Genomic DNA, 19,828 nt, shown 5'->3' on the forward strand with positions numbered 1-19,828 from the left:
CTCCTAAATGGTGAAAGTTTAGGAGATATTTGCAGCACCTATAGGTATGCCTGAATGTAGGCTTACCTGTAGGTAAATGTCAACAAAGTGGGTTTACTTCCTCTTTAAATAAATAAATAAACAAATGTTCCATAAATATATCCTATAGTTTGTAGAAAGTATAACTTTTGCACGAACCAATCAATATACGCTTATTGGGATTGTTCCTGGGGCATTGCCGACATCTCCTAACCAGTGCTATGCTGGCAGAAAATGGAAAATGTTCTATTTGGATGTTTGTATTTTCTTTGCAATTCTTCAATAAAAACATAGTAAAAGAAAAAAATAAATTTATTGATGGATTCATGAATTCAGGGCCTCATCAAGTTGTGGCTTACCTTATTAATGAACATTACGCAGCCTGTTATAACCATATGACTAATCTCTGGTCACTCTTACAGGAAGCTACAGCTACTCAAGACTATAAACGGCACCAAGACAACTTTGGTAAGGTGAGTGTCTATTGCAGGGGATGGGTGACACTCCAGATCAGGGGTCTTCAAACTATGGCCTTCCAGGTGTTTAGGAACTACAATTCCCATCATGCCTCATCATGTCTGTGAATGTCAGAGTTTTACAATGCCTCATGGGAGGTGTAGTTCCTTCAACAGCTGGAGGGCCGTAGTTTGAGGATCCCTGCTGAAGATATTGGGCTCCTTCAGCCCCTTAAGCCCCGTACACACGTAGCGATTGTCGGCCGTAAATATTCAGCCGACGACTGATCGGCCGATTGTAGGCTTGTTAGTATGATGCTTCCGACAGCTGACAGCGCATTTTCGGCCGAACAGAATCTGTCATGCAGGCATTAAAATTTTTGTTGGCCAACACCAGAACGGCCGATTGTTCGCCAGTCAGTACAGATTTCGGCCGAAAGACAGCAGATTAGCAAGACTGGGCATGCTCAGAAAAGGAAAAACACAGGGAAAGTTAACCATCACATGACATCACTTCTGCAGTCGGCTGTTGTTGGCCGACAAAATTCGTGTGCAGTCTTTTGCAGTTTTCAACCGACAGGACAGCACTGGACAAAAGACGGCCGATCGTTCGGCCGACGATCAGTACGTGTGTACGGGGCTTTACAGATGCTGTGTATTCCAATACCAAACTCATTTAGCATAAAAAAAACATAATTCGTTTTTTTTAAATTTGACACCTGATTTTCCACCTTGCCTTGCCTGAAGCTGGGGAGGAACACTCTTATTGTAAATAAGTATCTAATGGCATGTTTCTATTATAGAAGATAGTCTCCCATTTAGTTTTTGTATATCCCTCAAGATGAATAAGGAAAACCGTCTTCGTAACGCGTTCGGTGTCCACCACTTGTGGACTCTCCAATTGGTGATCCACAATCTGTGGGAAAAACTATGTGTCTAACAAGTTGGAACATACAGAGGTTAACCTCCTTGCGGTCTGATTATGTCCGGATTTCTGTGCTAAAAGCGGTACATTGTTTTGCATGGAAATTTGTTGTTTTATATATGCCGTCCTCCCCCCGCCGTCCTCCCCCCGCCGTCCTCTCCCACCGTCCTACCACTGTGTGCTCGGCCGATGCCACCACCTGTCTTCCGGTTCCCTTCCCTGCGAGCGTTGCGACCCAGGGGGGGGTGGAACCGGCGGCAAATTCAAAAATGAAAATACACCAAATGAGATGATAGAAAGCTGTGATCGGTAACGGATTACACTGTATCATCCCATCTCACCACAGGATTTCACCTGGTGACTTTTCCAGTGCCCTGCCTGTGCTTTTCCAGTTCTTTGTGCCTGGAAAATAGAGAACGACCATGGCGTCCAAAAAGCGTTCTTTTTTTGCGCAAAAGCGCTTTTAGACGAACTGGAAAACAGCGACAGCGATACGGAGTTACTTGAAGAACTGAGCGATAGCGATTGGTGGGAAAATTGGTCATCAGGTACAGAAAGTGAGGACAGCGAGGATTCTGATGTCTCTTTCTGGCTCATCGCTCCGTTGGAAATTCTGAAGAATCATTTGATAAATTTCCCAAATTCCACATCTATGTGCCAGAAAGAGACATCAGAATCGTCACTTTCACGTTGTCATTATGGGGGATTTTATGTAGAATTTGGAGGAAAACAATGGAATAAGGCTGTAACATAATAAAATGTGAAATGAGTGAAGCGCTTCTGTTTGTGTGTGCGTTGGACCGACGTATGCGTTTACAATTGTGCGCTAGAACGGGGGGGGGGGGGTGTAACCATCCTTGTGACAGCAAATTACTCCTCTGTGCTTCAAAGCATTCGATCGCATCAAGATCTGTGTTTTTGAATGCTTTAGATTTTTAGAAAATGATGCCATCGACTTCCGGATAAACCAGAACTGATCATCGCTTCCGGGTTACTATACTGAGCAGCTAATCAAAGCTGATCCTAGCTTTGTCTGGCTGTCCTGCCAGCCGGTGGACACGCTAGCTGGGAGCTTTGGTCTACTGGTAGGACAGGAGAGCCCGAAAGAGCCACGGAAGGAGGGGGGAGGCTCCCCTCCCTCTGCTTGTAATAGCAGTGGAGTGGCTAGTTAGCTGCTCCTATTGCTATTACGAGAGAGCCGACTGCCGGCTCTAAAGAAAAAACGGTACCGGGTGATGCCTGCAGCTGCATATCTTCCCAGTACAACCACTTGAAGACCAATGACGTACCAGATATTTGTTCCCTCACTCTTTGATAAATAAGGTCCTTTTTGATCTGTGTTTCTTTCTTGGTCTGTATGCTGAAATCTCTACACACACATAAGTGTTTATTTGCTAAACCTGGAGAATGCAAAATCTGGTGCAGCTCTCCATAGAAACCAATCAGCTTCCAGTTTTTTTTTTTTTGTGAAAGCTTAATTGTGGAGGTGCCCAAAGCTGCACATCTACTGGAGGGGGGTGCTGGAGACCATTAATAAGGTATTTCAGACTTCTTTAAGTGAAGATCCCAAGAAATGTGTATTTTGGGTGATCTCCAGGTGGAAGAAATCATTAACCACTTGCCGACCGCTCACATGGAGCGTACTGCGGTCGCTGGACTCCTCCCCTTGTGGGCGGCGCGCCGCCGGAGGCTTGCTCCCGCTGTATTCAGCGGGAGTCGGGCCAGGGGAGGAGTGGCGGTGATCTCCGCCACTCTTCCCCGATTGTCGGGGATCGAGTGAGGAGATCCGCCCCGCTTTGTTTACACAAGCAGGCGGATCTCCTCACTCGATCCCCGACGATCGGGGAAGAGACCTATGTGACAGGCAGGGTCAGATTGCAGGATTCAGCATAGCTGAACCTGCGATCTGTTGCTGTGTCACACAATCCCCTCCCCCCACACACGTCAGTAAGCACCAGGCATACATTAACCCCTTGATCACCAATAAAGTTACCCCCTTCCCTGCCAGTGTCATTATTACAGTAACAATGCATATTTATAGCACTGATTACTGTAGTAAGGTCACCGGTCCCCCCCCCCCCCCCCCAAAGTGTCAAAAATGTCAGTTAGGGGTCCGATCTGTCTGCTGCAATGTCGCAGTCCCGCAAAAAAAATCGCAGCTCACCGCCATTACTAGTTAAAAAAAAAAAACAATAAAAATGACATAAATTTCCCGTAGTTAGTAGCTGCGATAACTTTTGCGCAAACCAATCAAAATACGCTTATTGCGATTTTTTTTTTTACCAAAAATATGTAGCAGAAAACAAATTGGCCTAAAATGTTTAAAAATTTTGATTTTTACATTTTTTTGGGGGGGAATTTCATATAAAAAAATTTGAAAAATATTGTTATTTTTTTTAAAATTGTTGCTCTTTTTTTGTTTATAGTGCAAAAAGTAAAAATCGCACAGGTGATCAAATACCACCAAAAGAAAGCTCTGTTTGTGAGGGGAAAAAAAGGACATAAATGTAATTTGGGTACAGCGTCGCACGACCGCGCAATTGTCCATTAAATTAACGCAGTGCCGAATCGCAAAATGGGGCCTGGTTAGGAATGGGGTAAAATCTTTCGGTCTTAAAGCGGTTAAAAATACGCTCATTGAGAATTTTTTTGTCAAAGACATGTAGCTAAATACATTTTGGCCTAAATATATGACAAAAATGTAATATATTGGATATTTTTTAACTGTCAAAGTAGAAAAATATTGTTATTTTTTTAAAATTGTTGCTCTTTTTTTATTAATATCGCAAAAAATGAAAAGTACACAGGTGATCAAATACCACCAAAAGAAAGCTCTGTTTGTGGGAAAAAAAGGATGTAAATTTTGTTTAGGTACAGGGTTGCATGACCGCGCAATTGTCAGTTAAAGTTGCGCAGTGCCAAGTTGCAAAAAGTGGCCTGGACGTAAAGCAGGAAAATCCTCCGGTCCTAAATTGGTTAAACAAGCCGTAGCAAGAGCCGTGTTTCCGGCCCGCAGAGTGATCCTGAGACCTTGGATATTCACCGACCGCCCCCTACGGTTGGGGAGTGGATATCTCAGATGGGTGACACTCTTAAGCCCCATACACACCATCAGATTATCGAAGGATCTGTCGTCCGTTTTTTGTTGCATGCTTGTCTGATGTGGAAAGTGAAGAGGTTATTTTCGTATGAAATTTCCCGTATGACAGAGTTCTACTTCAGAAGTGATGCCATGTGTTGGATAGATTTGTTTGCGTCCTTTCATCTCTGAGCATGCCTAGTCTTGCTCTTACGATTTTTTTCAGACGAAAACTGTACTGATTAAACGAAAATCGGACGTTGTGTTGACGTACGAAAATTTTATAGCCTGCACATCCAGTTTTTGTCGTCCGAAAATCCGTAATCTGCTTTTGAAAGCACTATACTAACAATCGGAAAATCGGCAGATCGTTCTTCGGACGAAATTTCCCTTCCAATTTTCGTATCGTGTGTACGGGCCTTTAGACTTGAAAAGTGTATATGGTAACACAGGGGATGTATGGGTAAATTTGAAAAAGTTGAGGAATATGTGGCTCGATACACCAGGCTTGGCCCCGGTGGAATTGGTTCTGTCTTGATAGATTACCCAGTGCTGGTGTTATTCGCCGACACCTGGAGGGGGAGCTACTTACGACTCGGTGCTATAGCATATTTGATCTCCCTGTGCTTACTAGCAAAGATTCTGTGGGGTGGGCCGTGGATGTGTGACATTGTATACAATGCTAATTTTATATAAAGATAAGCTGTAGATATATGTTGGAAAAGACGCTCTGGAACACGTTTGACTACTGGCTGTACTATGTTTTATACTCTGTTTCTAAATAAAGTTATTTTTTTCTTGAGAAAAAAAAAGCTAAAGGGCTCTTTCACACTATCCATCCGTCAGCGGACTCTGTTTATCTCAGCAGGGGATGGATCCGCCGATCCCCCGCTGAGCAGGAGGATGACAGCTGTTCTCCATACTGTGTGCTGAGACACAGCTGTCAGTTCCCCATACATCTCTATGGGGAAATCGGATGGGAACGGACCGTTGGTCTGTTCTCATCCGATCCCATCCAATCCGATCCGCTGGACAGATGGAAAATAGGGTTTCCATCCGTACAGATTTGACGGATCGGATCAGATGTCAGCGGACATCTCTCCGCTGACATCCGATCCCCCATAGAGATGCATGGGGGGTTTCCATAATAGGGTTTCCATCCGTCCAGATTTGACGGATCGGATCGGATGTCAGCGGACATGTCTCCGCTGACATCCGATCCCCCATAGAGATGCATGGGGGGTTTCCATAATAGGGTTTCCATCCGTCCAGATTTGACGGATCGGATCGAATGTCAGTGGACATATCTCCGCTGACATCCGATCCCCCATAGAGATGCATGGGGGATTTCCATAATAGGGTTTCCATCCGTCCAGATTTGATGGATCGGATCGGATGTCAGCGGACATATCTCCGCTGACATCCGATCCCCCATAGAGATGCATGGGGGGTTTCCATAATAGGGTTTCCATCCATCCAGATTCGACGGATCGGATCGGATGTCAGCAGACATGTCTCCGCTGACATCCGATCCCCCATAGAGATGCATGGGGGATTTCCATAATAGGGTTTCCATCCGTCCAGATTTGATGGATCGGATCGGATGTCAGCGGACATAGAGATGCATGGGGGGACCGTTCAGATCCGCCAAAAAAACTGACAGGCGATTCGCCTGTGTGAAGGAGCCCTAATTGAACAAGCTGAAGTTAGAAGCTGATTGGCTCCCATGCACAGCTGCACCCGATTTTGCACTCTCCAGGTTTAGTAAATCGACCCAATAATGTATATTGTCTTCTATAGGATGCCAGAGGTCGCAGCCCGTGGACAGGGGTCTCTCAGTTTCTTCAGACATCACAGAAGATTATGCAGTTTGCCTCAGGGAAAGATCCTGAACCCGGAGACACCATAATATACGTCGCTGGAGCCTTTGATCTTTTCCGTATCCTTTGACATGAATGCTAACAATGCCGTGTTTCCAGTTTCCGTACTTAGTTGTCATGGTTTCCCATAAGACCCGGTTCTACCGACTTTAAAGTTGAACTCCAGGCAAACAGCTGAACCCAAAAATAAAATACACAGCACAGCACTGTCTAGTAGAGGAGAGAACCTGAACTTTCTCAACTGCAGTTTTACTTTCACTTACAGGTCCCCTCTCCCCCCCCCCCCCGTGTGGTTATGAGTAAGCGACCTACAACGTCATGAAACGCGTCAACCTGACACGTCTGTTTGCACACTGTCTGTCTATTCTATTCATGAGGAATAAAGAAACGTTTGATTTCATCATAATATCCTGAGTGCCGTCTCAAAATTGGATTTCTTCCCCTCTTCCCCCCCCCCCCTCCCCCACCCTGTGAGTGGCCTTTGAAAGGAGACACAACACACTAGGCAGGACCAAAACCAACCAAACCCCCCCCCCCCCCGTCTAAATTCTAAATTTGTCCCATCCCAGCTGTGGTATACTGTTCTTGTCTCAGGGTCTGATGGGAAAGCAGCAGCTGTTCACAATGAAGATGAAAGATGATTCGTCCACGTGCCATATATAGAATTACTGCCCATGATCTGATGTTCGCGGTGATATCTCACATGTGTGAGACAATCGCTGTTTGCGCAGGAGGACGGGAACTTTAAAAAAAAAAAACGTTTTTATTAATAATTTATTTGATTTTTTTTTTTTTTTTTACACTGTTGATTTATTTTTATTTTTACTTTTATTGCTGACACAAGGAATGTTAACATCCTTGTGACAGCAATAGGCACATGACAGGTACTCTTTATTGAAAGATCTGGGGTCTATAAGACCCCAAATCACTCCTCTGCACCTAAAAGTATTCAATACACCAAGATCGGTGTTTTTGAATGTTTTAGCTTTTTAAAAAGTGGCGCCGATAATTTTCGAGTAAGCAGGAAGTGGTGTCATGTCATCGCTCCTGGTTTCCTGTTACGAACAGCCAATCAAAGCCGATCCCAGCTTTGCTTGGCTGTCCCCCAAGCCGGCAGATGTGTTGGCTTGTTGCTCAGGTCTCCCAGTAGGACTGGAGAACCCGAGAGAGCCGCAGGAGGGGGGGGGGGTCATCCCCTCCCACTGCTTGTAATCGCAATTGAGCGGCTGGTGGGCAGATTACTGCTTCCCTCTGTTTGGCTAAGAGGTGGGAGAGGGAGGTCTGCCGGGCCATGCCTAGCACCACAGCCCAATAAACCGTCATAGAGGACCCTCTGCCTGTACCGGCCTTTGGCTCCTCTATGAGCATTCCGAATGGTGATGGCAGGCTTTCCTAGGCCTTGGGCCAAGCTAGCCAGGAGGGAAAGGCGGTCGTTGCATGGCCACCCTTAGCGGTGCTCCTCACTGTCCCCCTGCCCTGAAGCAGGTCCCCACCAAGTGACAAGTCCCCTCCAGGCTTAGGTCTCAGGGGGCTTAAGGCACAGTGGGGGCAGGGCTTAACTCCCAGGCTTAAGAAACCCCTTGAGGGGGCTTAAGTCCCAGGGGGTTTAAGGCACCCTTGACACTGGTAAGGGTAGTGCACTTCTCCAGCCATAATGGGTAATCTTCACCAATCTCATGGGAAACTCCTTTAACAATTTTCTACAGACATCGGCCATATAGACTTCCTGGAGAAGGCGCACAGCTTGGCTCCCAAGCCGTACATCATTGTGGGCTTGCATTTCGATCAGGTTAGTTGGAGATGTCATCTGTGGCTTTGACATTGAATTTGTAGTTCTTGCTCCCCTGTGACCCTGTTTTGTCTGCAGGAAGTCAACCATTACAAGAGGAAGAATTACCCCATCATGAACATCCATGAGAGGACGCTGAGTGTTCTGGCCTGCAGGGTGAGTGTCAAACTTCCCCGTTTCCATTTGCTCTTTAGTTGGCTAGTTGGGATCTCCAGCTTTTAAGAAGCTGCCCCAATCTGTGATAGAATGACAATGCTGTCTGTTCAGCTGTGAAATTGTGCAGCAATGTTGTCATCCTGTGGACATGTCTTGGGTGGACATAGAGTTTTCAAAGAACTTTACGTAAATGACAAATTGAATCCCAACTGCAGTTAACACCTTTTAACCACTTAAGCCCCGGAAGATTTTACCCCCATTCCGACCAGGGGGTATTTTGCGATTCGGCACTGCGTGACTTTAACGGACAATTGCGACGCTGTACCTAAACGAATTTGGCGTCCTTTTTTTCCCACAAACAGAGCTTTCTTTTGGTGGTATTTGATCACCTGTGCGATTTTTTGATCACGCGCTATAAACAAAAAAAGAGCGTCAATTTTGCAAAAATAGCAATATTTTTCACATTTTTTTATATGAAATTCCCCAAAAAAAAACATTTAAAAATCAAAATTTTTTTACATTTTCGGCCAATTTGTTTTATGCTACCTATGTTTGGTAAAAAAAATCTCAAAAAGCGTATTTTGATACGCGCTCCCGCTCCCGCGTGGTCATGGACCCCCCCGCGCGTGTGACCAGCGGACCCGATGTCCGCCGGCCACTCGGCGATCGGCGGGAGAGAGGGAGAATGTTGGGCAGCTTGTGTAAACAAGCCACCTGTCATTCTCCTCGCTGTAAAGACACTGATCACATGGATCTACTATGTAGATCCGTTGATCAGTGTCCTTACATCTCAAGCCACAGCCAATCACAGTAGAAAGCACGCCCCTAGGGACACACACAGCCCCTCCCTCCCAAATAAAGTTAACCCCTTCACTACCAGTGTATTTTTACAGTAACAGTGCATATATATAGCACTGATTACTGTAGAAATGTCACTGGTAACCCCAAAAGTGTCAAAAATGTCAGTCAAGGGTCCGATCTGTCCGCCGCAATGTCGCAGTACCGCAAAAAAAATCGCAGATCGCCGCCATTACGCGTTAAAAAAAAAAACAACAAAAATGACAAAAATCTTTCCCTTTGTTAGTAAACGCAATAACTTTTGCGCAAACCAATCAAAATACGCTTTTTGCGATTTTTTTTACCAAACATAGGTAGCATAAAACAAATTGGCCGGAAATGTTAAAAAATTTTGATTTTTACATTTTTTTGGGGGGGAATTTCATATAAAAAAATGTGAAAAATATTGCTATTTTTGCAAAATTGACGCTCTTTTTTTGTTTATAGCGCGTGATCAAAAAATCGCACAGGTGATCAAATACCACCAAAAGAAAGCTCTGTTTGTGGGAAAAAAAGGACGCCAAATTCGTTTAGGTACAGCGTCGCACGACCGCGCAATTGTCCGTTAAAGTCACGCAGTGCCGAATCGCAAAATACCCCCTGGTCGGAATGGGGGTAAAATCTTCCGGGGCTTAAGTGGTTAACCACGTACAGCTACCAGGATACAATGTTTTTGTTTTTAGTGGTCCTTTAACTGTCTAAAGGGCCTTTATTGGTCAGTCTGACGTTCCACTATTGAATGGTGGGGTCGGGGTGGGGCTTGGCGATTTCAACCTCCAATTTTGTGAAAGGTTAGATTCCTCTGTCTGGAGCAACCTTTTTTTTTTTTTTAACACAGAGGAACCCTTAAAGTGTAACTCCACTTTTGTTGAGAAAAAAAAAAACATTCCCCTCTGAGTGATCTAAGTAGATTGCAAGGATTTTAACAAACTGTGTTGCAGATTCCTACCTTTTCTTATTCTAGACCAGGGGTCTTCAAACTTTAGCCCTCCAGTTGTTCAGGAACTACAATTCCCATCATGCCTAGTCATGTCTGTGAATGTCAGAGTTTTACAATGCCTCATGGGACGTGTAGTCCTGCAACAGCTGGAGGGCCGTAGTTTGAGGATCCCTGTAGAGCAATCCCTGTGTGGTTTTCTGTGCCCATATGGGAAAGTGAGTCTAATTGGAGTGGTTTCATAATTATCAACCAGCTGTGCACCTGCAGGGCACCAATGAGGAAATCTCCTGGGCCTGCATCCCTTTAGATGTGTTCCTATTGGGATGATCTCAAATGACATTTGTGTTGCAGGGGATGACTGAAATCTGATTTGCATCTTAGTGCAGACTTCTGGGAAAATCAGTGAGCCAATCACACAAGCAGGAAATTATGTTTCTGGGGGGGGGCATTCTGTACACATTGTATACAGAACAACTCCAGGTAGCCATAATGCATTGCATTTTAAGAAAATTACAGTGACTGCAGATTGAAAAGGAAAAGTCACTTTTAATAACATTCAATTGTAATATGATTTGTGTCGCAATTGTATACGCTAGATTATTTTTTTCTTTATTTGCTATTTTTTTCCCCCACGAAAGTGGAGTTACCCTTTAAAATCATTTTCAGGTCTTGAGGATCCCTTGATGAATAAGTACATGTACAGTATAGAGTACATTAGTGTGATCAGTAAATTTTAGATATAATAATAGAGACCTTAGAAATTTCCAAAAAACAAGTGCAGCGCAATCTCAGATAATTTCTTTATAGTTTATAACATCAAAAGAGATCTCCATGTGATAATGCAAATGTGCCAAATAACCCTATAATCAATTATATGTGCTTATAATAAGCACAATAAATAAATGCAATAAATATGATTTACCTATGATAAAAAATTGTATGGAGAGGGATGGACAGTATGGCCGATTAATGGCACCGGCCCCTAAATAGTAAAAAAACAAAAAAGTGTGAGCCAGGTGTGGTAGTGGACTAAGAGGGAGGGGGGGGGGGGACAAAGCAGGAACAATTATCTACCAGACCTGGACAGTGGGGATTTTAATGTGCCTCTGAAATACTGGAAACATATATTTCCACATATAATATAGAAGAAATATATATATTTCATTGAAATATTACATACAATCCGCTAAAATGGATACAATCAAAATCAGAAATGAAAATACATGTACATAACAGGTCACATGACCTTAGTGTGAATCATGTAATCTGCTGATGGATCAACGGTGAGAATTATGTAATCTGCTGATGGATCAACACATTTCACTCAACTAGCTTCTTCAGGATCCAAACAGCGCATGCATATCAGACAGATTTTCAAAATGTCATAGTATCTAAAACAGGGCTTCCCAAACCTTTTTGGGCCGAGACCCACTTCTGAATACAATTATTTTTTGGGACCCACTTGCTTGTAATTGAATATTGTAAAGCACTACAGAATTTGTTGGTGCTATAAAAAATGCAAATAATAATAATACATGTTTTAAAGGGAGGGGGGATGTTAAAATAAAAATATCAATTTACTACTTTTCAATTTCTTATTGAATAAACTTAATTAATATATAGATAAATATAAGGCTATATGGCACTCACCCTCCTTCCTCTCCCAGCAGTCCACAGTGAAGGTGAAACCCCTGGTTGCCCTCTCCAGGGCCCAGCAACCCTCACCCAGAGTTTCCATGATGAGAAGCTCTACGCTGGTCTTGGTGTCCTGGATCCTCTCCTTCAGATCCTTTACTGGGGTCACAGAAGCTGCCATGAACTCCTGACACCGCCGGGCCACCTGGTCCTTCTATGACACAGAGGCTGCTGTCTCTGCCCGCTATAGCTGAGAGAATCCCGCCGCCAGTCTAGCCACAACCGCTGCCGCCAGCAGGACTGAGTAGCTGGCTCTGCACCCCATGAAAATACCCTACATAACAGCCCACATACGTACTCACTGATGCAAGTATCCTCCTCGTGGGAAATGCAGACCAGCCTCCGTAAACTGCGTGGGTGGGGTCCTGAATCCATTGCGATATGACTGCTCTGGCTCCTGGGCTCGCACAGCACAATTTAGGCGTGTCCGCTCTCCGCTATTTCTGGCTCATCGCGACCCACTCAAACAAAGCTCGCGACCCACCAGTGGGTCCCGACCCACAGTTTGGAAACTCCTGATCTAAAATACACAACATTACATATCAATATACATCCAATACAATGCTTCAAACACTGTTTGGATCCTGAAGAAGCTAGTTGAGCGAAACGCGTTGATCCATCAGCAGATTACATGATTCACACTAAGGTCATGTGACCTGTTATGTACAAATATTTTCATTTCTGATTTTGATTGTATCCATTTTAGCGGATTGTATGTAATATTTCAATAAAATATATATTTTTATTTTATATTACATGTGGACATATATGTTTCCAGTATTTTAGAAGCACATTAAAATCCCCACTGTCCAGGTCTGGTAGATAATTTTTCCTGCTTTGTCCCCCCCCCCCCCCCCTTTCCCTCTTAGTCCACTACCACACCTGGCTCACACTTTTTTGGTTTCTGATTATTTACCTATGACTAAGTCACGTGGGGTGTGAATAAATACGTCGGGGCAGAGCTACATGACGTCATCACGCACAATCAGGAGTGAGGTTCTTCTCTGTGGGAAGAATGTAATATTATTTCTTTGGTAGTGCAGGGAAATATATTTTTTTGTAATGGAGACATTAGGTATGTCTTCTTTCTTCTTTCTTTCTTCTTTCTTTCTTCTTTCTTTCTTCTTTCTTCTTTCTTCTTTCTTCTTTCTTCTTTCTTCTTTCTTCTTTCTTCTTCTTCTTCTTCTTCTTCTTTCTTCTTCCTTCTTCCTTCTTCCTTCTTCCTTCTTCCTTCTTCTTCCTTCTTCCTTCTTCTTCTTTCTTCCTTCTTCTTCTTCCTTTTTCTTCTTCTTCCTTCTTCTTCTTCCTTTTTCTTCTTCTTCCTTCTTCTTCTTTTTCTTCTTCTTCCTTCTTCTTCTTCTTTTTCTTCTTCTTCTTTTTCTTCTTCTTTTTCTTCTTCTTCTTTTTCTTCTTCTTTTTCTTCTTCTTTTTCTTCTTCTTTCTCCTTCTTCTTCTTCTTTTTCTTCTTCTTCCTTCTTCCTTCTTCTTCCTTCTTCTCTCTTCTTTCTTCTTCTTCTTCTTCTTCCTCCTTTTTTTTTTTTTTTTTTAAACCCAAAGCAGATGCTTTTTTTAACATCCACACTGCTCTGTAAAACAAAATAATTTTTAGTAATGATCATGAAATAAAACCATAATAATGGCCCAAAATAAAACACATGAAAACTGTAGTGTACTTTTTCATTGGTCTTCAGTAGAGAAATGCCCCTTTATATAGGTGTCCACTGGAAAAATGCCTTCTTACTTATCCGTGTATGGTCCATTACATTGGTGGCCAGTGGGAGAAGGACCCCCTTACATTGTTGATCAGTTGGACTATTGCCCCCTTACAGACAGCTAAAAAATATCACTGATGTTAGTAGTGTGTACCGAGAGACAGAAATTGCTCCCTGCTCAAGGAACCCCAAAAAAAACCTCTTGAGGAACCCTATAGTTCCACAGAATTCTGGTAGAGAAAGACTGGTTTAGAGGGAACAAGCAATCCAGGGGATTATGAAAGACGCTTGTCCCCATGACAAGGTACAGTATTGTTAGCGCAGACCTAATAAATACTTATATTGCCCAATGTCTTCTCTTTTTGTCCCTGGTTTCCATCTCTGTAATAATGCCTTCTGGTTTTCTCATGCTATCTCAATCTCTGTTTTTCTCCTTTTCTGGGGCAGTATGTTTCAGAAGTTGTCATTGGAGCGCCCTATTCCGTCACTTCCGACCTACTGGATCATTTTAAGGTAAACCATTGTTATCCAGAAATAGATTTGGATATAGGATTTTTTGAATGTATTTTCTTGAACATATTGAATGAGAATACCCCATGTGTTAATGACCTGATGGCCAACCTGCAGTCATGGGATTAAAACCTATAGAAACTTACCAAGTCTGTGTCAAGGGAATTGGACCACTGACTCGACTTCTTCCGCCCTTCACTAAATTCCCTTTTCTCTACTTTTTTTTTGTCCACTTTCTTTCCTCTTTTATCATTTGAGGTGTTTGGAACGCTTTAAAATGGTATCAAATACTGGGAGTGTTTCATGCAGGCACTTTGTATCTTTATATTCTCAACTACACAAACAATATTGGTTCCAAGCACTTTATTGCATGTTAGTTTACATGTGTATAGTTATTTTATTTGTAGAGTATGTATTGTCATCTCTGCATCAATGCAATCTATTTAACCAGCATTGACCCTTCTACTTTCCTTTTTTCCTTTAATAAAAATGTATTGCGTGATAAAGGAATAAGAGACGGGCAGAAGTGAAGCTGCTTTTTTATTTATCTATCCAGCCATCTAACAATATATTCCTGATTACAGGTGGACCTGGTTTGTCATGGAAAGACAGAGGTTCTCCCAGACAGAGATGGATCTGATCCCTATGCAGTAAGTGCCTCCAAGCCCTTCTTTATCTATAAATTTGTCTGCTCTCTGATCATTTCAAAAGCCACCCCAGGTCTATAGGAGAGTTTCATTCAATTCTCCTCCCAGTGACATCAGGTTAGGAGGGGTTCCTAGAACTGTAAAAAAAAAAAAAAGAGGGCATTAAAAACCTACATCAATACTGAGCTGGAAAGGGGTGAAGAAAGTGCCCAGTATTGAAGTGGTTAAAGCACTAGGCACTCGTAAGACAAAAACATATTTACCTCTCTTTCATTCATATATATATATATATATCTGTGTGTGTGTGTGTATACATAAAATAATATGAAAGAGAGGTAAATATATATATATATATATATATATATATATATAAAAATCTCAATCAATCAGTGCCCATCAGTGCTGCCTCATCAACGCACATCAGTGAAGAAGAAAAATTACGTATTTCCAAGATTTTAACAGAAACTCGAACTTTTTTTTTTCAAAGTTTTTGGTCTTTCTTTATTGGTTTAGCAAAAAAAAAAAAAAAGAAAAACAGTGGTAATTAATACCACCAAAAGAAAGCTCTATTTGTGTGAATTTTTTTTTTTAACAGGGGTACAGTGTGCTGAAAGCTGAAAGTTGGCCTGGGCAGGAAAGGGGTGAAAGTGCCCAGTATTGAAGTGATTAAAGCACTAGGCACTCATAAGACAAAAATATATATATTGTGAGGGATTAGCTCGGTGGTAGGCGTATGGGTGACCCCTTTGGGGGTGCGTTTTCACAGAGATAGCCGATTAGAGGTTGAAAAACAAGACTGATTTATTCATGCAATTTACTTAACACAATTGCAAGCATCAAAACAGCCAAAATAAAATAAAAGACAAAATAAATCCTTGCCTCTGTGGGCGGCTACCTTCTCACAGCTGGAACCTACCTAAGAAGTCTTTCCAACCTACTGTTGGGCCGACACTGCTGATCCTACAGCAGACACTCAAATGTCCATTTGTTTGCTTTTCACACAGCACAAACATTGTCCATTGAACATGTCCCTTTGTTTTCTTTCACACAGCACATGTTCATTTATGACAGGATCCTTTACTCTTCAGATTCTTCACATGGAACACAGTTCATTTAACAGGTCCCTTTACTCTTCACACTCTTCACATGGAACACTTCTCTTCACACTCTTCACATGGAACACTTTGTCTTCTCACCTTTGAGACGTCTTCACTCGTGGTTACCCTCCTTAGCTTCACATCGCTTTAGGGGGTCTTCTCCCATGCTCACCAGCTTGTCGGGAGGCACACATCCGACTGTCCCCCTCTCCCAGCCCACACGGCGACAGGCGGCAGCAGTCCTTCTCCCATGCCCACACGGCGTCGGGAGGTACACGTATGTCTGTCCTCCTCTCCCAGCCTACACGGCGACAGGAGGCAGCACTCAATAGATTTTCTCTGGACAAATTATAGAGTCCTTGATCTCCTCATTCTGAACAGCTGAATGGTTTTCAACTTCCTGCTGGCTCTCTCTGCAGCCAACACCCTATAGTATCAGTGAACTTTCAAAGCAGGTGGGAATGTGTCTCCTCTCAGTGACTACATTCCCAGATTTACCTGACTTCCTGTCACATACCCCCCCCTCTTGTTTCAACCCTAGGGTTGGGACACATATTTCCAGGCACGCATGTGTCAGGCACTGCTGACTCACTGATAAGCCTCCTATTATCCTCAAGCTTCCGGATGAAACTGTTTTGTCATCTTCATTGACAGATTTCTCATAAATGCCACACAGTTTGTCTCTCATCTCATATACACATTCTTCAACTGCATTTTTGGCATCATTTTGCTCCTTCTCGTTTCTGTCATCTTCATTGACAGCTTTCTCATAAATGTCAGACAGCTTGTCCCTCATAACCGTCTGTCCAATCCACCATGGAGGACCGTGATCCATAGGCAACTCAATTGGGCTAGTCTTAATGTCTTCAACATTCTTAAGACGCCTCTCTCTGCAATCCATAAATGTTTTCCACAAAACTTTGAGAACCTTTGCTTCACTAAGCTTTGTTCCAAGTAGGGACTCTTGACATCCCTCTGTGACTTGAGTTGCCTCTCCATACATCTGTACACAATCATTGACTTTTTGTTGTAAAAGGGAATGATCTTCCTTCTTGAGCTTTGCTTGCTCTAAGATGCTGTGCAGAGGATTTTCCAATTGAGACAACAGGCTGTCACACATTTCTTCAAAGTGACCCCTGTTCCTTTTCCCAGAGATATCAATATCATTCACCAAACATTTCATATTCATAGGCAGATCGGAAGCATTTGCACTCATCAACTTCTTAAACTTTTCGCCCTCCTGAGCGAGTCGCAGTAAAGGCCTACTATTTGATTTGATATTCAGTTTATATTTCTTGCCAAACTCTTCACAGAAGTAGTCAACCAGAACATCATCAACTTTCCTTACACCAACATAGGGGTTAAAGGCAACAACACAGTTGAACCCAGCGATCTGGGTGGTATCCATTATAGACCTCCTCTCTGCATCAGTGAAGAAGCATGGAACTGCAACACATTCTTTTACAGGTTTCTTCAATGCACTTTCTGCTGAACTATTTGACCGCTCAAGGTCACCTAGTTCTTTTTCTCTATCTGAATTCCACATGGAATGCATCTCAAGATCACGATCAAACTTCTGCCACCCGTCTTTCACCAGTTCCATTTTGGAAACACTCCCTGAAAGGCACTTATTCATTTGCTTCACGTTTTCACCAACAGCCTTAGTTTTCCCCACTAGGTTTTCAGCCTGAACTGAGAAATCATCACATTTCTTACTCAGCTCCTTTGTTTGCTGAAGCTCTAATGATACATTTTCCAATGCTTGAAGTTTTTGAAGGAACGGTTTATTCCAAAGGGGTGATTCAAGCCACATGTCATCACATTTCTGAGGCTCACTCAGGACAGACCCCAAAACACTGATCCTTTTAAAAACTGCATCAGGCACACTATCCCCTCTTTGGGACAGATCCTCTGTTGCCTGGAATTCCTCTTCCAGTTCCTGCAACGAAATCTTCATCTCTTCTACTTGCTGTTCTAAGGCTCGCTTAGACTTTTCTAGCTCCTGAACTCTTTTCACAACATCATCCTTGGAGCTGACCAATTCTTCCATTTCTGTACGCAGCTGTTTAACACTTTCTAGTTCAGCCTTACACTCTAGAGCTTCCTCCAAAGAGCGAGCCAAGAACAGGGCTTTGCTCTCGTTATCACGCACCTCCGTTTCTGCACGGGCGCGTTCTTCTGCATATTTTGCAGACACAGTCTTCTCTTCACCAAGCATCTGATCAAACTTCTTTTTCACATCTTCAACACACTGTAATGAACCAACGCTTTCTTCCATGCGTTTTTTCATATCCGCTATCTGAGCTTGCAATGTTGCGACTTGCTCTGATAGGTTTTTCTTTGCTTCCGCCTCCTCTTTTAATTGTTCCAGGAAGCCATTTTTCTCATCTTCCATTTGTTTGAGCTTTGTGCTAAAACTCAGCCTTTGACACCTCTCTTCCAGTAAGAGTTCCTGCGTGTCTTGCAGCTGCGATTCCAAGATAGAAAAATCTTCCGCAATTTCTCTAGATTTGCTGTCTGCTTGAGAAAGCTGATTTGTAACATTGTCCAACTCAACCTGCAGTCGGTTTGCCTTCTCTGACAGCTTAGCACACAATCGGTCACCTTCTGACACCTTGACTTGCGATTCCAGAAGCTGTGCCTCTACTTTTTCCCTCTTATGTTCACAATCTTCTTTTCCCTGCATAAGAGCCTTCACCTCATTGGCTAGCATCTGGGAATAAGAATGTAATTCTGCCACACAGGCTTCTTTCTCCTTTAACTGCTGCTGGACACGTTGGGCTTCCCCTTTCCAACTTTCACAGTCCGCACGCCATTCATTTACCACATTGCTTAAAGTAGTGAGCTCATACACAGTACTCAGTAATTTAGCCTCTCTTTCACTTTTCTCTTTGTCGCTGAGAGACAATGTCGCTTTCAGAGCAACATTCTGTTCCTGCGACTCCTGCAGGTCTATTTTTGTAACTTCCAAACACTGAAGACTTTTTTCCAGCTGATTACGCAACTCCAACATATCAGCCATACTTTGCTTCTGCAAAGTCTGAATTTCACTTTCCTTTTCCATGAGGATGGTATCTTTCTCCATTATAGTCTCTCTGCGTTTTTGCAACTCGACCAAAAGAAGAGCAGTGGATTCTTCCCACTGTAACACATGAGACTTGAGTAGTTCATTCATTTCCTGCAAGTTTCTATGCTCCATTTTAAGCAATTCCAAGGCTTGTTCCTTTTCTTCCATTTTCCGTTGCAAGGCATCCAACTCAGCCCTGCACACATACTCGGTTTCTTCCAAACCGATGGCCTCCATTGGCTGCTGGCGTCTCTGTTTCCAGCCTGCCATGCTCTCTTGGTGAGCCTTTTGCTGAGCTGCAAAGCTCCGCTGAAAATCCGCATTTGCCTGCTGTTGAGCTGCATTTGCTTGCTGTTGAGCTGCATTTGATATAATCAGTTGTTTCAACATCTCCTCCATTTTGAGTTTACTTTTCATCTGAGCACACTGCGTCTCCATAGCAGTTTCATCAGTGTTGCTAGGGACAACAACCTTCCTCTTTAGTAGACTCTCTTTAGGCATGGATGGGGCTGGTTCAGACGGCAACATCCCCTCCATCCAAAGAATCCGGTCTCTCATTTCATCTATCTTTGTATTTTTCAGGCGTTTGGACCGCCCCATCTTCAATAACTCCACAAACAAATTTTTCACAGTCCAGCAAACAATTTTCAGACCACTGTCTCTTCAACACATGTAGTTTTTCTCTCTCTTGCAGGATCTCTTTTCCTGCGCACACAGTTTGTGCAGTCACTTGCACCAGACACAACAAAGTTCATCAAAAAATTTTGAGACCCCTGTCTCTTTAAAACACTTTTTTTTTTTTTTTTTTTTCTGTCAGGATCTTCTCTCCTGCACACATAGATTGTGCAATCTCATGCACCAGACAAAGTTCATCAAACATTTGCACTTCCTTGCAGGGATCTTGCTGCTTCTGCCCACTGCATACCTCCACCATATGTGAGGGATTAGCTCGGTGGTAGGCGTATGGGTGACCCCTTTGGGGGTGCGTTTTCACAGAGATAGCCGATTAGAGGTTGAAAAA

General features: G+C 43.1%; 1 protein-coding gene across 1 annotated transcript in view; it reads left to right on the forward strand.

Moving 5' to 3' along the window:
* Window positions 1-19,828, forward strand: part of PCYT2 (phosphate cytidylyltransferase 2, ethanolamine) — a 74,863-nt gene that overhangs the window by 40,412 nt on the left and 14,623 nt on the right. The window contains exons 6-11 of the mRNA XM_082272693.1: window positions 451-491; window positions 6,278-6,416; window positions 8,064-8,146; window positions 8,225-8,302; window positions 13,934-13,999; window positions 14,581-14,646. Coding sequence (XP_082128819.1) covers window positions 451-491; window positions 6,278-6,416; window positions 8,064-8,146; window positions 8,225-8,302; window positions 13,934-13,999; window positions 14,581-14,646 — 473 coding nt within the window. The remainder of the gene's footprint in view (window positions 1-450; window positions 492-6,277; window positions 6,417-8,063; window positions 8,147-8,224; window positions 8,303-13,933; window positions 14,000-14,580; window positions 14,647-19,828) is intronic.

Source organism: Pelophylax lessonae, assembly GCF_965119305.1.
Source record: "Pelophylax lessonae genome assembly, chromosome: 11".
In the NCBI taxonomy this organism is placed as follows: Eukaryota; Metazoa; Chordata; class Amphibia; order Anura; family Ranidae; genus Pelophylax; species Pelophylax lessonae.